Source organism: Somniosus microcephalus, chromosome 32, assembly GCF_052327205.1.
Source record: "Somniosus microcephalus isolate GS21.2 chromosome 32, FLI_Smic_1.0, whole genome shotgun sequence".
Lineage (NCBI taxonomy): Eukaryota > Metazoa > Chordata > Chondrichthyes > Squaliformes > Somniosidae > Somniosus > Somniosus microcephalus.
Window position 1 is genome coordinate 28728156 of NC_141018.1, and position 25415 is coordinate 28753570.

At 48.9% G+C, this 25415-nt stretch overlaps 1 protein-coding gene across 5 annotated transcripts in view; it reads right to left on the minus strand.

Moving 5' to 3' along the window:
- fam219b (family with sequence similarity 219 member B) overlaps positions 1-25415 on the minus strand; it is a 46460-nt gene that overhangs the window by 15084 nt on the left and 5961 nt on the right. For all 5 annotated transcript variants that reach the window (XM_085972260.1, XM_085972261.1, XM_085972259.1 and 2 more), the window contains exons 2-3: positions 17460-17562; positions 28-118 (exon numbers count right to left, since the gene is read on the minus strand). In XM_085972260.1, coding sequence (XP_085828386.1) covers positions 28-118; positions 17460-17562 — 194 coding nt within the window. The remainder of the gene's footprint in view (positions 1-27; positions 119-17459; positions 17563-25415) is intronic.

Sequence of the window (25415 nt, forward strand, 5' to 3'; positions counted from 1 at the left end):
GCATTTTCTGTTTTTTTAATGACTAACCTTTTTGAGCCCGATTTCGGCTGGTGCAAGATTGGCCCGCCTCCAATTCCTTTCTTCTTCAGGGCTTTCTTGGCTAATTCCCGGTGCTTCTCTACAAAAAAAAAAATCAACATACAGCAAAATTTAATTTGAAGAACGGTATCGTTTCAGCTAAACAAAAAAAATGCCTAAAGACTTGGAATTCTAGCAGAATTCAATGCAGGGAGAGCCAAATTCCAAATGGGAGGGCACAACAGGCTAAGCTGATCTTCTCAAGGGGCAATTAGGGATGGGCAATAAATGCTGGCCTTGCCAACGACACCCACATCCCATAAACGAATTTAAATAAAATTAACAAATTCTTTTCAGTAACACAAGGCTGGGTTCGGTGGATCCGAAACAAACACTGTATTGATCATTCACACCCAGTACTGCCACATTTGCAATAACTAAACAGTTTTTTTTGTAAACTTTTACCGTGAACGAGTTTCGAACCAGTCCAATCGATGATCTTTGACCTCTAGCAGCGAAGGAAATAATTCCCTTTGTAGTTTCCAGACACATTCCCAATTTTTTTTAAATTTGTTTTCCTTTGTTAGTTTGTTCTCTTCGATCGAACGGTTTAATAACCTTGCTCACCTCGCAGATTAATCACCCTAAAGTGAATGCTGCTGATTTTTTTAAAAACGTACTGCTACATCTGAATAACCATCAGTAAAGCTCGCGATTAGGCACTGCAAGACATCCGAGAACGATCCTCGAATTCTGCCCAAAAGTAGTGAAGGTTTTTTTATGCTCCACTCCCACTCAGACCTCGCCGTCCTCGGCCTCTTACATTGTTCCACGGAAGCTCAGCGTAAGCTCGAGGAACAGCACCTCATCTTCCGATTAGGCACTCTACCGCCCTCAGGACTCAATGTCGAGTTCAACAATTTCAGATCATAACCTCGGCCCCTATCACATATATATATTTTCTTTTTTTTAATCCACACTTTTTGTTTGGCCTTTTTTTCTTCCCTCCCACATGGCAGCTGTCCTTCATTCTGCCAGCGCAATTCACACCCCATCTAGAGCCACCCTTTGTTCCTTAACCTGTCCCATTACCACCTCCTCTCGCCTTGAATATCTCTTCATGTCTCTCAATGTCTCTTAACCTCTCCTGCTTTCTATCCTATCACTGACCTTTCCTTTTGTTCTTTCATCCCCTCCCCCTTTTCCCAGCCCCTAAACCTGCTTTCCATTTCCAGCTTCTTCGACCTGAAACGTTAACTCTTGTTTCTCTCTCCACGGATGCTGCCTGACCTGCTGAGTTTTCCCAACGTTTTCTGTTGTTATATTGAAGATTTTTTTGAATTGTCTTTTGTCACGGGAATTTTCCCCCAGAACATACTAGGAGAAATTGTTAAAACGTGCCTTTTCCAACCTAAACTTGACCTTGGGTATCAGCTATGGCTCTGTCTAGCATCTGTGCATCTGAGAGATTAATATCGTCCCCGACTTGAATATATCCATCTAAGGGGCTGATTTTCCAATGGGATGTTCAGGCAGTGGACCTCCACATCCCGCGCATCGCAGAATCGCGCTGGGTGGTCCGAGCCCAGCAGAGCCTCACCGCACTTCCCAACTCCACGATATTTAAATCTTAGTTTCTGGAAGTTGTGCCGAGTGTACACGTTTAAAAGGAACTGTACCACTCACTCACAGAACAAGCTGATAAGATAGGCCTGTGACCCAGTGATGCGACAAGGACACGGCCCATCGATCAAATACAGGAAGCTTTCTGGTATCCGGCACGGACGGGACCGAGCTGGTGCCGGTCTATCAACAATGCCAGAGAATCGAGCGATATAGTTAAAAGATACGGAGCTCAGCGCTCCGTCTAAAGCAACAAACCCAGCTTCAAAACAATCAGCACAGCTTGCAAGCGTCTCTGTAGCTTAGCAACAGCTTCAGTTAGGCGCCTGCACAGCCAGAAATGAGTAAAAAAAAGTAACTCAAAAGTAAAAAAAGTTATCTGAACCGACTCCTGAATTTTGCCGGTTAACCGACATTTCCGGTTATTTAGTGGCCGGTTAATCGAAAGTTTCCTGTATTGGCAAAAAAAAATACAAAACCAATTGGTTACGAAGCCAAGGCGAGTAGACGGAGCGGAGATAGAGGTCAGCCATGATCTGACTGAATGGTGGAACACGCTCCAGAGAGAGAGAGAGAGAGAGAGAGAGTGTGAATGGCCGTCTCCTGTTCCTATGTTCAGACCACATTTCGTGCCAATTAGCCTTAACTGGTCCCATGACAAATTCCTCGTGTTTTCCTGGCTTGTGTGTTGACACCCATTTAAATTGGGCACTTCTCTGCTTCCATATCGTTCGCTTGAAAGGAAAGGACGTGCATTTATATAGCGCCTTTCACAGCCAATTAAGGAAAGTCACTACTTTAGGGAAACACGGCAGCCAATTTGCACACAGCTAGGTCCCACAAAAACCAATGAGGTAATCACCAGAGAATCTGTTTCAGTTTTATTCAGTTTGTTGATTGAGGGATGAATATTGGCCAGTACACAGGGAAGAACTCCCCTGCTCTTCTTCGAATAGTGCCGTGGGAGTCACCTGAAAGGGCCTCGGTTTAACGTCTCATCTGAAAGACGGCACCTCCGACAGCGCAGCGCTCCCTCGGCACTGCACTGGAGTGTCAGCCTGGATTATGTTGCTCAAGTCTCTGGGGTGGGACTTGAACCCACAACCTTCCGACTCAGAGGCGAGGGTGCTGCCCACTGAGCCACAGCTGACTCCCAAGAAGCTGGACAGCTTCCATTCTTAAAGCTGGGAAAAACTTTTTTTTTGCAAATTGGATTTTGCTGCCTTGTTTGACTTGCCACGCTACCATTTCCGCATTACTGCTTATGCAGTTTTTTTTATTCTACTGCTTGTTGCTGAATCTTTGCAATATTGGACTTATTTTCTTGCAAAAAAACTCTCCAGCCTCAGCACTATTGCTGCCAGCAGCTTACTAATCACACTGCTCAGCATGGGCATTCCACCGGGCTTGTCAATGGCGGTCAGGGATTTGGGGGAGGGAAGAGCATTATACACAGAGGGAAGAAGGGCCCCTTGGCTTCTGTCTCAGGCAGCTGGTGCTCGCTCAAAATTGGCCCAGGATCCAAGTTTTCAAACTCAGGCACGTTTACTTAGCCATTAAGTGTCAGCCGTGGATCAGTGGGCAGCACCCTCGCCTCTGAGTCAGAGGGTCGTGGGTTCAAAGCCCCCACTCCAGAGACTTGAGCACAAAAATCTAGGCTGACACTCCCAGTGCAGTGCTGAGGGAGTGCTGCACTGTCGGAGGTGCCGTCTTTCAGATGAGATGTTAAACTGAGGCCCCGTCTGCTCTCTCAGGTGGATGTAAAAGATCCCATGAGGAGATAAAAGATACCCACCTTTGCCCCATATTCCTCAATACCTTTGGTTAACAAAAATCTATCACTCTCCGATTTAAAATTAACAATTGATCCAGCATCAATTGTCGTTTGCGGAAGAGAGTTCCAAACTTCTTCCACCCTTTGTGTGTAGAAGTGTTTCCTAATTTCACTCCTGAAAGGTCTGGCTCTTCCAGGAAACTTTCGATTTACCGGCACCTAAATAACCGCAAATCTCGGTTAACCGGCAAAATTCAGGAGTAGGTTCAGGTAAGTTTTACTTCATATTGTACTTGCCTTCCTCGATCTGTTGCTGTGCAAGGGTGTGGCTGCAGCTGTTGCTAAGCTACAGAGACGCTTGGAACTTGTGGCCATTGTTCTGCACTTGTTGCTAAGCAACAGGGTTTGTTGTTTTATACGTGGTAAACCACTTTTATCGTTCACTATCGTTACAACAGTGTAAACAGTGATAACCATAGTGTATCACTACACAAGGTCACCTCTTGCCACGCTGTTATACCTGGGCTGACCACAGCTGACTCCGCCCATGGCTCCGCCTGCTTGCCCAGGTATAAAGGTGGTCGACTGGCTGGTATTCCTCCTTGTTGGATCCGATCACCCACGAGGGTGGGCTCTGTTATTTAGCCAATAAAAACCTATAGTTACTAACTTAACTCGTCGCTTTTCATGAACTGAATTGATAGGTATATCAATTTTATTGGCTAAATTTTGAAATGTCTACAACGGAGCAGCCAAACAACCAGTCAGACGTACAGCCTCAGCCAAACGGCCATCTACAACAGCCCCAGCAGCCGGCCTGGCTACGAGCCCTCCGGCCGCCGTACCTGGATCTAAACCCACAGGCTGCGAATTCAGCCCTCGACTTCGAACACTGGCTGAGCTGCTTCGAAGCCTACCTGGGAGAATCCGGCGTGCCTCCGGCATCCAAACTAAGAGTTCTGACCGCTCAGGTGAGCCCTAAAGTATTTGCACTCATCCGGGACATTGCCACATACGAGGACGCCCTCAACCTGCTAAAAGAACAGTATCGGAGCCCTGTAAACTCAATGTACGCCAGGCATCTCCTAAGATCCCGCTCGCAACAGCCAGGAGAGTCGGTTGATGATTTCTTACGGGCGCTGCAAATACTCGGCAGGGACTGTGACTTTAAAGCCGTAACAGCTGCAGAACATACAGATGGAAACATCCGAGATGCCTTCGTGAAAGGCCTTCGGTCAGACTACTCACGGCAAAGACTGCTGGAATCAAAGGACCTCGACCTGAAAACAGCTGCTATCCTCGCTCGCTCCTTGGAAGTGGCCCATCGGGACCTCGAAGCGTACTCCAGGTACTGTGCTGCGCGACCCTGGGACTCAGGCCCGACCCCGGCCGCAATACCCCTCGCACCGCCGCCTCTGGGACCTACCACAGCGTCGGTGTTCCGGAACCGATCGGGACCGCCACCCCCGGTACCGGCTGCGACATCGGAGCCCCGCGATCGGGCCGCCGGCTGCTTCTTCTGTGGCCAGGCGAAACACCCGAGGGCGCGCTGCCCTGCAAGAAACGCGACCTGCTCCGACTGCCACAAGAAAGGCCACTTCGCGAAGGCCTGCAGGGGGAAAGCCACAGACACCAGCAGTGCCTCATGCGAGTTGTGGGGGCGGCCATCTTTCATCAAGGCCACAGATGCCAGTATCCCCTCGTGTGAGTCGTGGGGGTGGCCATCTTTGATCAAGGCCACCGACGCCGGCAGTGCCTCATGTGAGTTGTGGGGGCGGCCATCTTCTCCGCCATTTTATTCAACGTCATGGGCGCCGCCATTTTGTTCACCACACTCGACCGCCACCTTGTCTCCAGACCTGACCACCGCCTCACCCGCAGACTACAGCAGCTCGCTCAGCCATACACTAGCCTCCGTCACACTTGACCAAGCTCGCCCGCATCACCTGTCCAAGTCCATGATGGACATCAAAGTAAACGGCCACGCCACGACCTGCCTGTTCGACAGCGGAAGCACGGAGTTTCACATCCATCCAGACACGGTGAGCCACGACTCCCTCACTGTCCGGCCAACGCGCAACCGGATCTCGATGGCGTCGAGGTCCCATTCTACAGACATCAGCGGCTACTGTGTTGTGACCCTGTCGGTTAGGGGCACGGAGTATAAAAATTTTAAACTTCTCGTCCTGCCCCAGCTCTGCGCCGCCGTCCTACTAGGGCTGGATTTCCAATCCCACCTTCAAAGTGTCACTTTGGCATACGGTGGACCCCTCCCCCCACTCACAGTCTACAACCAGCAGCTTTTAAACCGCCCACCGCGTATCACCTGCGGCCTATCCACCCTCAAGGTCCCGCCCCCCTCCCTGTTCGCTAACCTCACCCGCGACTGTAAACCCGTCGCTACCAAGAGCAGGCGGTACAGCGCCGGGGACAGAGCTTTTATTAGCTCCGAGGTGCAGCGACTCCTGAAGGAGGGCATCATCGAGGGAAGCAACAGCCCCTGGCGTGCCCAGGTCGTAGTCGTTAAGACCGGCGATAAACACCGCCTGGTCATCGACTACAGCCAAACCATAAACCGGTACACCCAGCTGGACGCATACCCCCTTCCCCGCATATCTGATATGGTCAATCAGATTGCACAGTACCGGGTATTCTCTACCATCGACCTTAAGTCGGCCTATCACCAACTCCCTATCCGCCCTGAGGACCGCCAGTATACCGCCTTCGAAGCGAATGGCCGCCTCTACCACTTCCTTAGGGTTCCCTTCGGCGTCACCAACGGGGTTTCGGTCTTCCAAAGGGAGATGGACCGGATGGTTGACCAGAACGGGCTGCATACCACGTTCCCTTATCTAGATAACGTCACCATCTGCGGCCGCGACCGGCAGGACCATGATGTTAATCTGGAGAGATTCCTCCGTACGGCCCAACAGCTGAACCTCACCTACAATAAGGAGAAATGTGTGTTTAACACCTCGCGCCTTGCCATCCTCGGCTGCGTAGTAGAGAACGGAGTCATCGGCCCCGACCCCGAAAGAATGCGCCCCCTCATGGAGCTTCCCCTCCCCCACTGCCCAAAGGCGCTGAAGAGAACCCTGGGGCTCTTCGCCTACTATGCCCAATGGGTGCCCAATTATGCGGACAAAGCCAGACCCCTCATGAAGTCCACCTCCTTCCCCCTGACGGCAGAAGCATGTGCAGCCTTCTCCCTCATAAAGGGAGACATTGCTAAGGCCACAATGCACGCGGTGGATGAGTCTATCCCTTTCCAAGTGGAGAGCGATGCATCCGACTTTGCCCTAGCTGCAACCCTTAACCAGGCGGGGAGACCTGTGGCCTTCTTCTCAAGGACCCTCCAGGGCCCTGAGATCCGACACTCTTCGGTCGAGAAGGAGGCCCAGGCGATCGTGGAGGCAGTACGACGCTGGAGGCAATACCTGGCAGGCAAACGATTTACCCTCCTCATCGACCAGCGCTCGGTCGCTTTTATGTTTAATAACAAGCTGAGGGGCAAAATCAAGAACGACAAGATCTTGAGGTGGAGAATCGAGCTCTCCACCTACGATTATGATATCTTGTACCGGCCTGGTAAACTGAACGAACCCCCAGATGCTCTATCACGAAGTACATGCGCCAACGCGCAAATTGATAGACTGCAGACCCTCCACAACGACCTCTGCCACCCCGGGGTCACCAAACTTTACCACTTCATTAAGGCCCGCAACCTGCCCTACTCCATCGAGGAGGTCAGGACCATGACCAAGAACTGCCAAACCTGTGCCGAATGCAAACCGCATTTCTTTAGGCCGGACAGAGCAAGCCTGATCAAGGCCACCCGCCCCTTCGAGCGCTTGAGCATCGATTTTAAGGGGCCCCTCCCGTCCTCTGACCGTAATGTGTACTTCCTCAACATTATTGATGAGTACTCCCGTTTCCCCTTTGCCTTCCCCTGCCCAGACATGACCAGTACCACGGTCATCAAATGCCTGAACGACCTCTTCGCCTTGTTCGGGTTCCCGAACTATATACATAGCGACCGGGGCTCATCCTTCATGAGCGAGGAACTTCACCAGTTCCTACTAGCGAGAGGTATTGCTGCAAGCAGGACCACCAGCTACAACCCCCGAGGGAACGGCCAGGTGGAAAGAGAGAACGCGACTGTCTGGAAGGCCGTTCTCTTAGCCTTAAAGTCTAAGGGCCTCCCAACCTCTCGCTGGCAGGAAGTCCTCCCGGCAGCGCTGCATTCCATCCGGTCACTGCTTTGCACTGCCATTAACGCCACCCCCCCATGAACGAATGTTTGTTTTCCCCAGGAAGTCGACTACTGGAACCTCGCTACCAACATGGCTGACTTCTCCGGGGCCCGTCTTGCTGCGAAAGCACATGAGGGCCCATAAAATGGACCCCCTGGTCGAGAGGGTGGACCTCCTGCACGCCAACCCCCAGTACGCCTATGTGGCATACCCAGACGGGCAGGAGGACAGTGTCTCCTTACGAGACCTCGCACCCTCGGGCACCCCTGAGACACCACCGTTACCCCCCACCACCCCCCCAAATCCAGCCCAGGTAGACGGCATGCCGGAACCCCACGAGCCTTCGCCGACCACGCAGACACCAGCATTAACATCGGATACTGCATCACCGCCGCCGCTGCTGCGCCGATCAGAAAGGCTTACGAGGCCTCCGGACAGACTGACATACCCGAACTGGTAGTACACTTCACCCCGCCGGACTCAAATTTAAACAAGGGGTGAATGTGGTAAACCACTTTTATCGTTCACTATCGTTACACTATGGTTATCACTGTTTATATCGTTACAACAGTGTAAACAGTGATAACCATAGTGTATCACTACACAAGGTCACCTCTTGCCACGCTGTTATACCTGGGCTGACCACAGCTGACTCCGCCCATGGCTCCGCCTGCTTGCCCAGGTATAAAGGTGGTCGACTGGCTGGTATTCCTCCTTGTTGGATCCGATCACCCACGAGGGTGGGCTCTGTTATTTAGCCAATAAAAACCTATAGTTACTAACTTAACTCGTCGCTTTTCATGAACTGAGTTGATAGGTATACCAATACGGAGCGGTCAGCTCTCCGTATCTTTTAACTATAGCTTTCGGTTATCCGGAATTTTTGATGAACCGGCACCACCTCGGTGCCGGATAAAAAAAAGTTTCCTGTATTTTTAGACTATGCCCCCTAGTCCGAGACTCCCCAGCCAGCGGAAATAATTTCTCTCTATCTACCCTATCTGTTCCCCTTAATATCTTGAAAACTTCGATCAAATCACCCCTTAACCTTCTAAATTCTAGGGAATACAACCCTAGTTTGTGTAATCTCGCCTCGTAATTTAACCCTTGGAGTCCGGGAATCATTCCGGTAAACCTACGCTGCATTCCCTCCAAGGCCAATATGTCCTTCAATAGAATCAGCGGCCGAACACGGACTTGAACCTGGGACCCTCAGATTACAAGTCTGATGCTCTATCGACTGAGCTATCCAGGCAAGTAAATGTGACATAACCCCAGCAGCAGCCACGTTGCCTTCATTTCGCACCAGTCCACTGTGCCAGCATTATTTCGAGGTGCGCGCAGACAGAGCAAGACAGCTGTTAAGGCTGCTGTCCTCCTGGAGCTCTGGCTGTTGACACTAATGGGGAACCCGCCCCTGAACAAAGCTGCCAGGAAATACAATGAGGCTCATGTCTCCGACCAAATTCGAGTGCGACACAGAATTGGCATGAAACAGATATTCCACTGGCTGGACGGATGAGGTGGAGTACAGCTCTAGGGTTCTGAAAAGCTGTTGAAAATGCACAGCATCTGTTGTATCCTACATCTGTTCAGTCAAAGCACTAGGGAAGTCAAGCTAGCAGTCTTGACAGAAGATGCCGAGCAGGAAGAACCGGAGAAATGTGAAGTGACCAACATGCAGCCAGAAAGCCTGATGCAATTAATCACTGACTGACAAGACTTACACTCAAAATATGAACTTCTGGCTCTGTATTAACCGTCCCATTATTCTCTGCGTACTACACAAGCCCCGTCAACAAGTAACCAAGAATCCGAAAGGCCGCCTCCGTGAAAACCGTTCGATGGTTGCTGGTAAAATGCCAGCCGGGTTGTCTACAAGTGTTCCTATAATGCTGCAAAGGCTTCCTCATTTCTAGTAATCAAGCCATAAAACACCGCCGTCACTTGCCTGCTCCCGCATCAAGCTAGGAGGAGCAACAGCAAAAAAAAAAAGTACAGATTTTTAAAAATAATTAGCAATGGTATTTGTTTCCAGCAGCACCAACCTTTATTGGTTTCTTATTTTGCAAAGCGGCATGACTGGGCTGGGAGTGGCAAGAGGGTGAACACAGCAGCCTGGGAGGTAAAACCGAAGCACAGCGGAGGAAGCTGCAGTCTGGTGACAGAAGCAGGAGCGAGATGGAGGCAGCTGCCTAGAGAGAGAGAGAGAGAGAGGGAGGAAGAGAGAGGAAGAAAGAGAGGAAAGGAAGATAAAAGCGTGAGCGTTGTTGAAACAATATTAGTGATGAGATTAGTACCTGAACAGCCAGGTATACCAGAGGCTTTTGAAATGAGAGATAAAAGCAGAAAATGCATCACAGCTTCGTCTGAATCTGAAAAGGTTAATACAGGAAACTCTTTTTTATCCGGCACCGACGGGACCGGTGCGGTGCCGGTTTATAAAAAATTCCGGATTACAGAGAGGTATAGTAAAAGCTTTGAGAGCCCCGTACACGGCCACAGATCCAGGCGTCCCTGTTGCTTGGCAACAGGTGCAGGAACCCCGGTTACACAGCCACAGATCCAGGAACGGCCACTAATATGAAGTAAAACTTACCTGAACCTACTCCTGAATTTTGCCGGTTAAGAGATTTTCAGTTATTTAGGTGCCGGTAAATCGAGAGTTTCCTGTATTCTGAGCAGAGACCCTTAGTCAAAAGAAGGTCCAACAGCCAGATCGTTAACCTGTGTGTTGCTCTTTGCGGATGCTGATGGGCCGACTGTGCATTTCTGACATCTTCGGTTTTTGTTTTAGATTTCTATGCATTCAAGAGGAGATTTGATAGAGGTGTTTAAAATCATGAAGGGTTCAGATAGAGTAAATAAAGAGAAACTGTTTCCAATGGCTGAAGGGTCGATAACCAGAGGGCAACAGATTTAAGGTGATTGGCAAAAGAACCAGAGGCAAGATGAAGAAAAACTTTTTTGCGCAGCGAGTGGTTAGGATTTGGAATGCGCTGCCTGATAGGGTGGTGGATACAGATTCAATAGTAGCCTTCAAAAGGGAATTGGATAAATACTTAAAGGAGAACAAATTGCAGGGATATGGGGAAAGAGCGGGGGAGTGGGACTGACTGGATTGCTCTTCGAAAGAGCCGGCGCAGACTTGATGGGCCGAATGGCCTCCTTCTGTGCTGGACTATTCCATGGTTCAGAGATTTTCTTTTCACCTCTTTTCGATGAACTGAGGGTCGGACACCAGAGGAGTGACCGACTGGATCACTAGGAAGAAAAATGGACGGGAGCTTTGAATCCTGGGATTCTTGAGGCCAACTGCAAAGAGAGAAGCAGGGCAGGGAGAATAAAACGAACTGCTTGGGTGACGAGAGGCAACAGAGTAGACCGACCAAAAAGTGGCAAGTTATCTCGGAGCTAGCCGGTCGAGTTGCAGTTCACTGAACAACTAGTTAAGGCAAGGGGCTAAAAATTCGGTGGCGCCGCGTTTGGGGTGCCAAGCTCGCCTGGGCGCCAGAATTTGCGCTCCGGGTGGAGCCGCTTGCGCCCTCCCGATATTCAGTTTCAGCGCCCCGCTTGGGGCGCTCAAGCTGAATATCGCAGCGCTACGTGCCGCAGCGCCACATGCTGCAGCACGACGTGCTGCGGTACTGCAGGCCTTCCTCCCCTTCTTAAAGGGGAGGGGCCATGTTCAGCGCGATCACCAATCGCGAGTGCCGGCAAAAGAGCCCAGCACCGAGAAGTGCCGGGCGCTCGGGACACAGCCGGCACTGCCCGGGGGGAACTGGGGGGGGGGGGGAAAGAGATCAGGAGGCCGGGGAGGGCGGCGCGAGGAGGTGTTGGCAGGCAGCCACCGAAAAAAATGGCCGCCCCGCACCTCCCCCTTAAGTAGCGCCACTACCGCCACAGGTAGGCCCCTCTGTACCGGTCGCAAATTGCGACCGGCGCTACAGTGGGGGGCGCGACCCAATATTGCGCTCGGGGCGGTAGCGGGGCGCTGCGCACACCGATGACATCATCGGTGGCGGCGCAGCGCTACAGGCTAACGCCGCCATTAGCGCCCTGTTAAGTATCGCAGGAGGCGTGGCCAGTGGCGCTAAAGCCACTGAGTGCCCTCTTTAGGCGCAAACTGGTGGCGCAGCCCACCGAATTTCTAGGCCAAAGAGTTTAAACATTAACTACACTTCCCCTCTTTTGATTGGACCAATCAGCAAACACTCGATGTCATCAACCCTTATATAAAAAATAATCGAACAAAAGTGTCCCCTTTTTAGAGGGGCAGAAATAAAACACCCAAAACCCGAGGGAAACGTATCAAATTAAAGAAGAATAACTCTGACACTATCGACTACACACTCCAGTCCCTGTGGTGCCCACCAGTCGCGGAAGGCCTCAAGCGTGCCAGCGCACATCACGTGCTCCCTCTCCAGGGCCACCCGGGCAGGTACATAGCCGCGGAAGAGAGGCCAGGCAGCCGGAGCGCCCACCGGCCGCGTCTCATCCGGACCCCGTGGGTGGCCACCGAGGCCAGGTTCAGCAGCAGACCCTCATGAGGAGATTCTCCGACTTGCCCGCCCGTCCCCTCCCTCCCCCCCAGGTGGCTGAAGATCAGGAGCGTGGGACAGAAGTGCAGCCAGACATTTTTCTAAAGCAATATTAATGCAACTGTTTACTCCCAAGATGAACAGCCTAAAGCCCAATCTGCTTTTAGACGCTTGCTGTAGTGGCTGGGTTCTGAACCCTTTTCCTTCTGCAAGCAGCATTGCGAAATACTTTGACTTTGTTTTCTTTAATTAATTTTTTGGCAGCACCTCCCAGCACCGAACCACTACCCAATGCGAAGGACAAGAGCAGCAATATTATGGTTTGAGGTTCTTTGGGCACTTTTTCTCCACGGAAAGGACTTGGACATAAGAACCTAAGAAATACAAGCTAAAGTAGGCCAAGCCTGCTCTGCCATTCAACAAGACTATGGCTGATCTTCGACCTCAACTCCACTTGCCTGCACTATCCCCATATCCCTTGATTCCAAAAATCTATCGATCTCTGTCTTGAATATACTCAACGACTGATCCTCCACAGCCCTCTGGGGTCGAGAATTCCAAAGATTCACCACCCTCTGAGTGAAGAAGTTCCTCCTCATCTCAGTCCTAAATGGCCGACCCCTTATTCTGAGACTGTGACCCCTGGTTCTAGACTCCACAGCCAGGGGAAACATCCTCCCTGCATCTACCATCAAAGCCTTTTAAGAATTTTATACGTTTCAATGAGATCACCTCTCATTCTTCTAAATTCTAGGGAATATAGGCCTAGGCTCATCAATCTCATAAGGTATGTTAAGATGTATTGCTTTAAGCAACAGCTTGGTAGACGAACAAATGGTATTTAGAATGCGCGAAGTGAAGTTCTCTCAGAGACCAAAATAATAGACAATTCATTAGACACCTTTGGTTATTCAGAAGGACAGTTCATGCTTTGGAAACCTTTTCGGATCTCTCTGTGTTGGAGAGGCTTTTAAAAATCAGAACCGAGAGTCAGTCGAGCAGCTGAAGGCCGTGAAGAGAGAGAACCACCCACTGTCCTGGGCAGTATGACAGGCTACAGAGAGATTGCGCTTTTAAGCTGAGTTAAGACAACACACTGAAGCTGGCTAGCGCTGGCGTGCTATGTAGTTTTGTAATAGTACGCAAACAGAAGTTATACCGGTTGTACCAAGAGTCTGTCGTCATACTCAGTGTGCTTTGTCTCATGCGGAATAACGAATGGAACCGGAGATTTCCCCCACCTAGTGTTAACTCCGCCACCTTCGGAGAGACAGCAGGAGTTACACATCCAGAACGCAAGGGAGCTTCATTGTTAGATTCCTGGATCCCGCCACCGGGCTAGGAGACACACAGCAATAGGAGTCAACTTCCGCAAGAAGCAGGCGACCAGATTGCTCAAGGGGGGTGCAGCTGACACCACCAGGCCAGAGTAGATACCTGCAGCAGGCCTGAATTCATAACATAAGGCAACATCATTTACCTCCCAAGTTCCCCTCCCCATCACACACTACCCCAGCTTGGGACACAAAGGGCAGGATTTTCATTGGGCCGTGGAGGCGGGATTGGAGGCGTGTGGGGGGTTAAAATCCCGAAATCAGGGGTCCCGAACCCATCCCGCACCCAACCCGCCTCCATGCCAGTTTCCCAGGAGGCGGGTACCTGACCTGTGCTGGAACCCGCCTCCCCGAGGCGGGAAGGGGATTAGTGCCAATTAACTGCCTGTTAATAGGTAGGTAACAGGCAGTTTTTAGCCTAATCCCTATTTTCATTGTTGAAATGTGGGATTCCCGATGGTGCCAAACCACGCCAAGTTAGCGAGGCGGGCCGATGGGATGAAGGGCTTGGAGGGTTCGAGATGTCCGGTGTTCAGGTGAGTGATGGGTGCATGAGTGCAGAGGTAAGTGTGTTTGGGGTGTGTAAAGTGTTTAAAGAAGTTCTACTTACCTTTACAGCCTTCCTTCCTTCAGGTCTCGGGAGTCCCTCATCTCACCGGCACAGAAAGCAGAATGGCCGCGAACTGTCAAAAGTTGCAGCATTCAGCTTTCTGTTCTGGAGAGATCTCTAAATCAGCCTGAGAGGAAGGAATTAACCTGGAGTACAGATTGTCAGTGTTTGACAGCTTCAAAGAGCTGTCAAACACTGATATTTAATCTGTCAAAAGGTCTTGACAGATGAAATATCAATCTGTGACGTCACCTGTTGCCAGGTGGCCCTTAATTGGCCTGCTGAACCCGCTGGGCGGGCTCAACAAGGTCAATCAAGTCAAAATCGCCTGGGTTGGCTAGAACTCGATGGAGGCGGGGCTACAACTCCGAAAGTTGTAGTCCCGCCTCCTACCCGGCTCCTCAATGAAAATCCAGTCCATATTGTTCGTTTGTAGGCACCGGGTCTAAATCCTGGAATTCCCTACCTAACATCACTGTGAGAGCACCAATTCCATAAGGACTGCAACAGTTCAAGAAGGCAGCCCATGCCCACCTTCTCAGGGTAACAACAACCACAACTTGTATTTATATAGGGCCTTTAACTTAGTAAAATGTTCCAAGGCGCTTCACAGGAGCGATTATCAAACAGAATTTGACACCAAGCCACATAAGGAGATATTAGGGCAGATGACAGAGGGAAGTTTTAAGGAGCGTCTTAAAGGAGGTAAGAGAGGTAGAGAGGCGAAAGAGGTTTAGGGAGGGAATTCCAGAGCTCGGGGCCCAGGCAGCTGAAAGCACGGCCGCCAATGGTGGAACGATTATAATCCGGGATGCTCAAGAGGGCAGAATTAGAGGAACGCAGAGATCTTGGAGGGTTGTGGGGCTGGAGGAGATTACAGAGATAGGAAGGGGCGAGGCCATGGAGGAATTTGAAAACAAGAATGAGAATTTTAAAAATCGAGCCGTTGTTTTACCTGGAGCAAATGTAGATCAGCAACCTCGTCAGTCGCCCTCACACATTCAGAGAACAAATAAAAAAAGCCACAGAATTTTTTTCCCGCTGCGTCAAGCTAATTGGCAATAGTGTTAAAGTGGTTTGAAATATACACAGAGATTGGTCCCAAGACTGTTCTCTCCACTCTCTTTTTCACTGAGTGAAGAAATTTCTCCTCATCTCAGTCCTAAATGGCCGACCCCTTATTCTGAGACTGTGACCCCTCGTTCTAGACTCCCCAGCCAGGGGGAAACATCCTCCCAGCATCTACCATCAAAGCCTTTTAAGAATTTTATACGTTTCAATGAGATCACCTCTCATTCTTCTAAACTCTAGGGAATATAGGCCCAGTCTCATCAATCTCATAAGGTATGTTAAGATGTATTTCTTTAAGCAACAGCTTGGTAGACGAACAAATGGTATTTAGAATGCGAGAAGCGAAGTTCTCTCAGAGACCAAAATGATAGACAATTCATTAGACGCCTTTGGTTATTCAGAAGGACAGTTCACGCTTTGGAAACCTTTTCGGATCTCTGTGTGGGTTGGCGAGGCTTTTAAAAATCAGAACCGAGAGTCAGTCGAGCAGCTGAAGGCCGTGGAGAGAACCACCCACTGTCCTGGGCAGTATGACAGGCTACAGAGAGATTGCGCTTTTAAGCTGAGTGAAGACAACCCACATTTTAGAAACACAGCGCTATAACTGAATGGATAGTCAATGGACTCTTCTGTAGAACCCTGCAGGCTGACATTTCAATCAGAACACAAGGGCTGCAGACTAGCATTAGGGGTCCTTGGGACATCTGTCCACTGTCAGCCAGGAATTACCACTAGTTGATCAGATTCATTTTGAAACCTTTTAGGGGACATGCTTTGCTGCCTGATTACCCACCACAGAGCTGCGAGAGTCTTAAGAGTGGAGACCGACATTGTATTGCATTGGATGGCAACTGTGCCCTGTAGTGCATTGCGTAATCATAATTAATGGCTTCAAAAGCACGATCCATGTTGGAAGTTGTTTTAAAAGTCAGAATAAAAGTGCAGTAAACCCCTGGGGATGTCATTAAGCTATTGCAACACAGCAACTGTGGAAACATTTTACACACTCAATCAAACACTCCATTGTAAAAGGTGGTTAAGGGGAGATTTGATAGATGTATTCAAAAATCATGAAGTGCTTCGATAGAGTAAATCAGAAACTGGTTCCAGTGGCAGAAGGGTCAGAAAGCAGAGGATGCAGATTTAAGGTAATTGGCAAAAGAACTAGAGGCGACATGAGGAGAAACAATGTTTACGCAGCGAGTTGTCATGCACTGCCTGAAAGGATGGTGGAAGCAGATTCAATAGTAGCTTTATACTTGAAGAGGGAAAAGTTACAGGGCTATGGGGTAGGAGCAGGGGGGAGTGGGACTAATTGGATAGCTCTACCAAAGAGCCGGCACAGGCACGGTGGGCCGCGTGGCCTCTTTCTGTGCGGCATCATTCCATGAAATTAGGATGCAACATTTATTTCCTGATGTTGCTCCATTTCGCCTCTTTCGAAGGATAGCAATAGCCTTTCCGGATGAGCAAGTGCATCACTTGATGTGGTACCAAGGACGAGGAAGGTCCCACACAGTGCCCTGTCAGCACCCAGTCAGCTGGGGTGGCAGGACAGGTGCTTACAATTGGCCTCAGCGCTCCTTGGGTACAACAGGCAGTAGAGAGGGGGAAAATTCATCAGGGCGCCCATGTCTGACCATTAGTCATCTATGCTTTTGTTGAGTATATTCAAGGCAGAGATCGAGAGATTTTTGGATACCAAGGGACATGGGGATAGTGCGGGAAGGCGGAGATGAGGTAGAAGATCAGCCATGATCTTATTGAATGGCGGAGCAGGCTTGAAGGGCCGGAATGGCCGACTCCTGCTCCTATTTCTTATGCTGGGCAAGGCATGTGTGAAAATTGGGTGACGATAGGACCAGGCTCGTTTGTCAAGCCCGCCCGCCACAGCGGAATAGCACGCTGACTGCATCAAGGCTCACACTGAAGAATGCCCACTTGCGTGCAGTATTGGAGGGCTGCCAGGACTCGTGAAACCGATCCAGCACAGACAAATAGCATGCCGACACCATCAAGGCTCATGCATGAAGAATGACCACGTGGGCACGGTACTGGAGGGCTGCCAAGACAGTGAAATCATATCTCTCGGCATCAGGCAAGGAGGAAGAAAACTACAGCATGCACGATCATCAAGTTACAATGCAAAACCTGCAACCTGTGACACTATACACATCACACACTGGCCAGGCTGACCCAGAAAAATGACAACTGATCGGCTAGCTTGTGACTCACGTAATTTGAGATGTATTGAAGGAGTTCTGGTGGTGGTCGTATGCAGTTTCTTCTTCTCCAGTATCTTGAACGCACTCTCATTTTTCCAGCTTTTGCTGTGACCCTTTAATAGGAACAAATAGGGGAAGATGAGGAGACATTTTTTTTTCTTTTAAACGCAGCGAGTTGTTGTGATCTGGAACGCGCTGCCTGAAAGGGCGGTGGAAGCAGATTCAATAGTAACTTTCAAAAGGGAATTGGATCAATACTTAAAAAGGAAAAATTTTACAGGGCTATGGGGAAAGAGCAGGAGGAGTAGGACTAATTGGGTCGCTCTTTGAAAGAGCCGGCACAGGCACGATGGGCCGAATGGCCTCCTCCTGTGCGGGATCATTCTATTCTAAAGCAAAATAGGCGGTCTTGGTGATGGTGCAGATACGTGGTCGGAAGCTCATCTCGGGGTCAAATACGACACCAAGGTTGCGAACAGTCTGGTTCAGCGTCAGACAGCTTCCACACAAAGGAGTGCCGGGAGGGTCAAAGGCGCTCGGTTCCCAGATACGCGCCTTAAATCAGGAGCAGCAAGTGTTCCTTGGTGATCCAGTATAGCATGCTGGACACACAGAGGGGCAGACTAGGGCAAATTAAACTTTAACAGAAGTAAAATGCAATTATGCCAGCCGCAAGGGGAGAAGAAGCGAGGGGGGGCGGGAAACAGATATATTCAGATAAATCCCCCACCAGACAGGAGAGTCTACAATGACGACAAAATGGTTCATTTTTTAAATACTTGAGACGGCAATTCAGTCAGCGGCTGCATCCGTACCAGTTAACTGGTAGCTTTCGATCACTACTTGTCCAAGTTTTCTTCCGTACCAGTTAACTTGGAAAGTAGGAACGGTAGCTTTCTATGCCTACTTGTCCGGGTTTTCTTTTCATTTAGCTACCCGTATGTTAAATGTCTTCTGTCTGTGCATCCTTCCGGTCTACAAAACCTTACTTACTGTCGTCATGTTCTCGTCACACTTTTGTGTCAACTTGCAACTTTTCCCATTACAATTTTCTAATGTCCACATCTACAATGGTAAATACCCACATAAACTCGCCGTGGTTTAATTCCACCAGCGGTGGTGCAGTTGCAGCTCAGCTTTGCATCTCCCAGCCCCTCAGACTGTACTGCAGGGAAACTCCTTTTGCTCCAACCAGGTCCGCTTCTAAAATCAGAGCATTATAATAAAAATAAGGACGGTTGTATGATTTTAAAATTTGAATATTTAATGGCCATTTCATTTTATGGTAAGGAATAGAAAGCAGTCGTGGCTCTGGGCGGCTTTATATTATGCATCGGCTGTTAAAAGGGTTAGACCCCTAGCTCTGCCACAAGGACTTCTGAAGTGCTAAAATCAGTATTTACCCAGCGAGAACTGAGGATTGTTAATTATAGCTTTCGGTATCATGTGCACAGCACAAAAACTAGCTCACTGCAGATTCAACACCTGCAATTTGGCCTGGGGTTTGCAGTGTAAGGGGTGGCAGTGCGAGCAGGCGGGGAGACTTGGTTCTTTTAAGTGTTCAAGGCTAGCTGCAGCGAAAAGTGTAGCTACTCGGAAGCAATCTTGGGTGAAGCATTGAGAAATTACGTAGCACATTTCGGATGATTCATGGGAACACACACGCAGTCAACATATAAAAGAAAGGCTTGCATTTCTATAGCCCCTTTCACAACCTCAGGATCCCAAAGTACTTTACAGCCAATGAAGTACTATTTGAAGTGTAGTCACTGTTGTAATGTAGGAAACGCGGCAGCCAATTTGTGCACAGCAAGCTCCCACAAACAGCAACGTGATAATGACCAGATACTGAATATGATTGAGGGAGAACTCCCCTGCTCTTCTTCGAAATAGTACCACAGGATCTTTTATGTCCACCTGAGAGAGCAGAGGGGACCTCTGTTTAACGTCTCATCCGAAAGACGGCACCTCCGACAGTGCAGCACTCCGTCAGCACTGCACTGGGAGTGTCAGCCTAGCTTTATGTGCTCACATCTCTGGAGTGGGACTTGAACCCACAACCTTCTGACTCAGAGGCGAGGGTGCTGCCCACTGAGCCACAGCGGACACCCAGGGATGCTGTTTTCTTGTTAGCAACTTCAGGACAACTAATGGGTGCGTTACTCTTCTACAAATTAGAGAGAGAACTGGGACCAAAGCGGCATCTTCAGCGAGATTTCAGGATAGTCTTGGAGTGGGGAAGGGAAGGATAAGAGAAGGATGAATGCAGTGGATTAGTCACTCCAGGATTTGCATTCAATCGAGCCCAGGCTGTTGGGATGATCGTTTCTTTTGTCTGTTGGGTGCAAATATACGGGGGGGGGGGGGGGGGGGGGGATGTGAGGGAAAACTTTTTTACGCAGCGAGTGGTGAGGATCTGGAACTCGCTGCTGACGGAAGTGGTGGAAGCGGAGACAATCAATGTTTTCAAGGGGAGACTGGATGGGCACTTGAGGGAAATAAACTTGCAGGGCTACGGGGATAGAGCGGAGGAATGGGACTGACTGGATTGCTCTACAGAGAGCTGGCACGGACTCGATGGGCCGAATGGCCTCCTTCTGTGCCGTTATGACTCTAAAGGTCCTATGTGCAATGAGCCCAAGAAGGCTCAGTCTCTTTGCTAGCGAGCGTGGAACCGTAAACACATCAAATGAATTATTGCTAATGGTTTTAATTTTCTCTCTGCGCCATTTAAAAAAAAGGAATTAACGATTTCACCCAAACAGGAGAGCCGAGAAGTTAATGCAAACATGCGTGGTGCATTAAACACGGCGAAAAAGCAAACCCAGAAATTAGCAGTCCCATTCGGAGTACAGAATGGCTGGTACGAGAAAACTGGAAGAGAAAGTGCCGCAAGTGTGGAGCAGGGGGAAGCTCTGAATTGTGGCAGAGGCGCATTTTTGTTTTCCAAGGCAGAGTCCACTGGGTCAGTGGCTGACTGGGAAACCAGATGTGACAAAGTACATGTCTGTTTAGTAAATTCAAAATGAGTTGCAGGCACCATCATTGGGCACGTGATCTCAATATTACAGCACACGCAGAGCGTGCATGTGAACTTTAACCTTCTTGCGCGTTTGTTGGCAAGATGGAAGGGTGAAAAGCAAAGTGTGCGATTTAAAAAAAAAAATCGAATGCCATACTTGCTTGGTTACTGAACGGTGGTAGATGTTTGTTAAGTAAGCGTACACATGTGAAGTACTTTTATCTGTATTGGGCGAGCGTCTGTCACATGTTTTCTACTAAAATTAGTGCCCGTGGCTATAATCGGTGTCGCTGTACCCAAGACCGACGTTCCCTCGGAGCCGGCTTTCCCAGTGTGAAATTTTAGCGCATGTGCGAAACTTTGAATGGGTCGCTCAGCCAAAAGAAAAACTGAGGGGGTGCACTGGCCAAGACCCGTGATTAGTCAGCAATCTCTATTGGATAACCAATCTCTATGGGCAGCACGGTGGCATAGTGGTTAGCACTGTTGCCTCACAGTGCCAGGGACCCGGGTTCGAATCCGGCCTCGGGTGACTGTCTGTGTGGAGTTTGCACATTCTCCCCGTGTTTGCGTGGGTTTCCTCCGGGTGCTCCGGTTTCCTCCCACAGTCCAAAGATGTGCGGGTTAGGTTGATTGGCTATGATAAATTGACCCTTAGTGTTAGGGGGATTAAATACGTGGGGTTACGGGGATAGGGTGGGATATGTGTTGGTGTAGGGGTTACGGGGATCGGGTGGGATATGTGTCGGTGCAGGCTCGATGGGCCGAAATGGCCTCTATCTGCACTGTGGGCTTTCTGTGATAACGCTGGTGCAGGGGGAGCTTTACTCTGCAAATTCCTGCGCTATACTTGAGGTAGCGAGGCCAAGGCAGAAGCATTCTGTTCCCCAGTACTGAGAACGCTAAAACAAGGGCATTATATTAACGTTTTGCACATGGAAAGAAGTCTCTGGTAAGACTTATTTTGAAAGAAACTAATGGTAAGGCTATAAATCTATAAAATTCAGAATTATAGAACTGTACTGACTGCAAATGATTCTCTCTATCTTTCTTTTAATCTATGCAAAACTGCCCTCGACAAGGAAGTATTCATTATCCAGGAATGTGAAGCAGGAACATTTCACAGCAAGTGCGGCACTGGTTTTACTTCTACATAATTACAGCATGTCCTATTTATAGTCTGAAGACGACGGCCTTTGAATATTTTTTAAGGCAGAGGTAGATAGATTCTTGGTAAGCAAGGGGGTGAAAAGTTATCGGGGGTAGGCGGGAGTGTGGAGTAATCGGATCAGCCATGATCTTATTGAATGGCGGAGCAGGCTCGAGGGGCCGAGTGGCCTACTCCTGCTCCTAATTCATATGTTCTGGTCCTAAGTCACAAATATAATCTTGGATACTAAATCAGAGAAAAGTCTGAAATGTGACACTGCAAGAAGAGAAATCTTTAATTTTCCCCTTACAACGGAAACAGTGTATCCCTGCCAGCCCTCGTCTGTCTAACTGCCTCCTGGTTCTCGCAGGACTGCAGATTTGGTAGTAGAAAGAGAATTTAGTAAGTAACACTAGCTGCAATCCAACCTGCACACCCCTTTCACTAGCCTCAAATCTTATTTCAAGTTTAGGTAGAATCCAAGTCCCAGTCACTCATCGCCCCAGTGCTCGCTGACCTACACTGGCTCCAGATCCGGTAAAGCCTTATTTTTAAAATTCTCAACAATGGCCCAGAAATTCGGGTCTCCCCGTGTGAGTACGCACGGGGTACTCACCCGTAGGCCGAATGGAATTGCCGGTTTCCTGCATGCACTGCGCATGTGCGGGAAACCGGCACTTCCGATCCTCTGAACGAAGAGGTTCAGAGGTCGAACGCGCACGCAGGGGAGGCTGCGCGTGCGCTTTGAACTTAGGTGTTTTTTACAGGTTTTCCCGGGAGGGTAAGCCTGCAGGGTTTACACATTTAAAAAGCAGGCGTAAGGCCGGCTTTTTGCAAGGTAAGTGGTCAATTAATTAAAATTAAAACATTTTTTCCCACAGGTTTATTATTTTTAAATACTTTAAAGCAAGGTAAGTTTATTTTTAGCCCCGTTATAATATAAAATCATTGTTTTCAAAAATTTTAATTGTTTAAAATAGTTATTTAATGTAATTTATAGTTTATTTAAAAAGTGTGATTTAAAAAAAAAATTATTTGAAGGTTTACTGCTATTTTGGGCCCGTAGTATTTATAAGTTTTGACAGGTCTACCTGTCAATCTTATGAATGGGCTTTTCCCTCCTCCGATTGGCTGCCCATGGCTCACGTGATCCCAGGGGACGCATCGCATTAACTACGCCCCTGGGACACGCAAGCACAGCGCGCCGGCAGCTGGACCAGGCCCCGGAGCGGAATTCCACGGGGCCCTACAGCTCAACTGCCGGCGCGCAAGGCAAGTGCAGTTCGGGGGCTCACACCCGCGGGAAGCCCCCAGCCCGAATTTCTGGGCCATTGTTTGCAATTCCCTCCATGGCCTCGCCCCTCCATATCTCTGTAACGAAGCGAGTGTGCTACCCACTGAGTCACAGCTGACACTATACAACCATCATATTATATACAAAGGTGGTGAACAGGACACGCAGGGATTTCTCTTCTCCTTGCAATGTCACATTTCAGACTTTTCTCTGATTTAGTATCCAAGATTATATTTGTGACTTAGGACCGGAACATATGAATTAGGAGCAGGAGTAGGCCACTCGGCCCCTCGAGCCTGCTCCGCCATTCAATAAGATCATGGCTGATCTGATTACTCCACATTCCCGCCTACCCCCGATAACCTTTCGCCCCCTTGCTTATCAAGAATCTATCTACCTCTGCCTTAAAAATATTCAAAGGCTCTGCTTCCACCGCCCTCTGAGGAAGAGAGTTCCAAAGACTCACGACCCTCTGAGAAAAAATTTCTCCTCATCTCTGTCTTAAATGGGCAACCCCTTATTTTTAAACAGTGACCCCTAGTTCTAGATTCTCCCACAAGAGGAAACATCCTCTCCACATCCATCCTGTCCAGACCCCTCAGGTTTCAATCAAGCAATATTAAAATTTACTGACACAACAAATAATGATGTGAAAAATGCACTACCTTTTATATATAGACGGCAATGGATATCTGAAAGTTAATAACGTTGCAGGGGTCCAATTGAGGGGTTCAGATATTCAGTCAGTGAATGTTCACCTCAAGTCATATTTTATCTAAACATCCATTCTCTAACATGGATGCATTACATTTCATTTCAACCTAAAAATAGCACCAAAATGCAGCAAAGGTATTAAGCTTTGTGATCCATTATCTGGAGGTGTATTTTTACACCTCCAGTTTCTTGCCTCATAACCAGGAGACACGGACCCATGCTGGCCACAGTTGCACAGACACCGGGTATTTACCAGCGGCCATTCTAGTCATAGAATGAAACAGCACAGAAGGAGCCCAGTCGGTCCATTGTGCCTGTTCCGGCTCTTTGAAAGAGCGGTCCCAATTAGCCCCACCGCCCTGCTCTTTCCCCAGAGCCCTGCAAATTTTTGCCCTTCAAGTATTTATGCGACTCAGGCGAATCAAGAGAGCTGTTCCTCCAGAGAGAAGGGGGCATTTCAGCAAAGTCAGATTCTGTCTTCATCCAAATTGCATGCGTGCAGGGTCAGTCACTGACTCGAGGACATGCACACATGAACTTTCCTGCACTGGTTACTGGATAGCAATTAGGAAAAAGGACCGGGCTGATTTCAACCCCCCCTCCACCCTCCCTTGCCCAGGGGCACTAACACTAATTGTAACTACCCTACATTTTCCTACATTATAGTGACTACACTTCAAAAGTACTTCATTGGATTTAAAGCACTTTGGGACAGCCTGAGTTTGTGAAAGGCGCTATAGAAATGCAAGCCTTTCTTTTACTGCCACTCCATCAACACCTTGTATTCATACAACAACACTAACAACATATTAAAACATGCTATTGTTAGGGGTACGGTAGCATAGTGGTTACGTTACTGGACTAGTAATCCAGAGGCCTGGACTAATGATCAGGGGGACGCGAGTTCAAATCCTACCACAGCAGCTGAATTTAAATTCAGTTAATTCAATAAATCTGGAATAAAAAGCTAGTGTCAGTGATGGTGACCATGAAACTACCGGATTGTCGTAAAAACCCATCTGGTTCACTAATGTCCTTTAGGGAAGGGAATCTGCCGCCTTTACCGATATTTGACTCCAGTTGACTCTTAACTGCACTCTGAAATGGCGGCTCACCACCACCTTCTCATGGGCTTGATGTGGAGATGCCGGTGTTGGACTGGGGTGGACAAATGTAGGAAGTCACACAACACCAGGTTATAGTCCAACAGCTTTATTTGAAATCACAAGCTTTCGGAGCGCTGCTCCTTCGTCAGGTGAAGTGAAGAGAAGTCTCTGACTATATAAGCTGTGCCTGTATGCTTCTCTTCACTTCACCTGACAAAGGAGCAACGCTCCGAAAGCTTGTGATTTCAAATAAAGCTGTTGGACTATAACCTGGTCTTGTGTGACTTCCTACATTTCTCATGGGCAATTATAGATGGGCAATAAATGCCAGAGACGTCCACATCCCAGGAACGAATAAAAAAAATGTACCCCTCAAGAAGTGAGTGCAGACTCCAAGCAGAAGAGTTAAAGAAAGTGGTTCTAGGAATAGTCCAAGGGATGAGTGCTGACCTCAAAACTCAACAAGAGCATGGATCAAACCAGGGACCTTCTGGTCTACGTGCAAAATCAACTGAGGCATTTATAAATAGGGGATAGTACATACAGAAGCAAAGAGATAATGCTAAGACTATGCAGCAGTTAGAATAGGTGTTCCGCTTCAATGCCATGGAAACGGCGCAGAAGACATTCACTGAAAGGATACCAGGGGTGAGAGGATTTAGACTAGAGAGCTTCCAGCT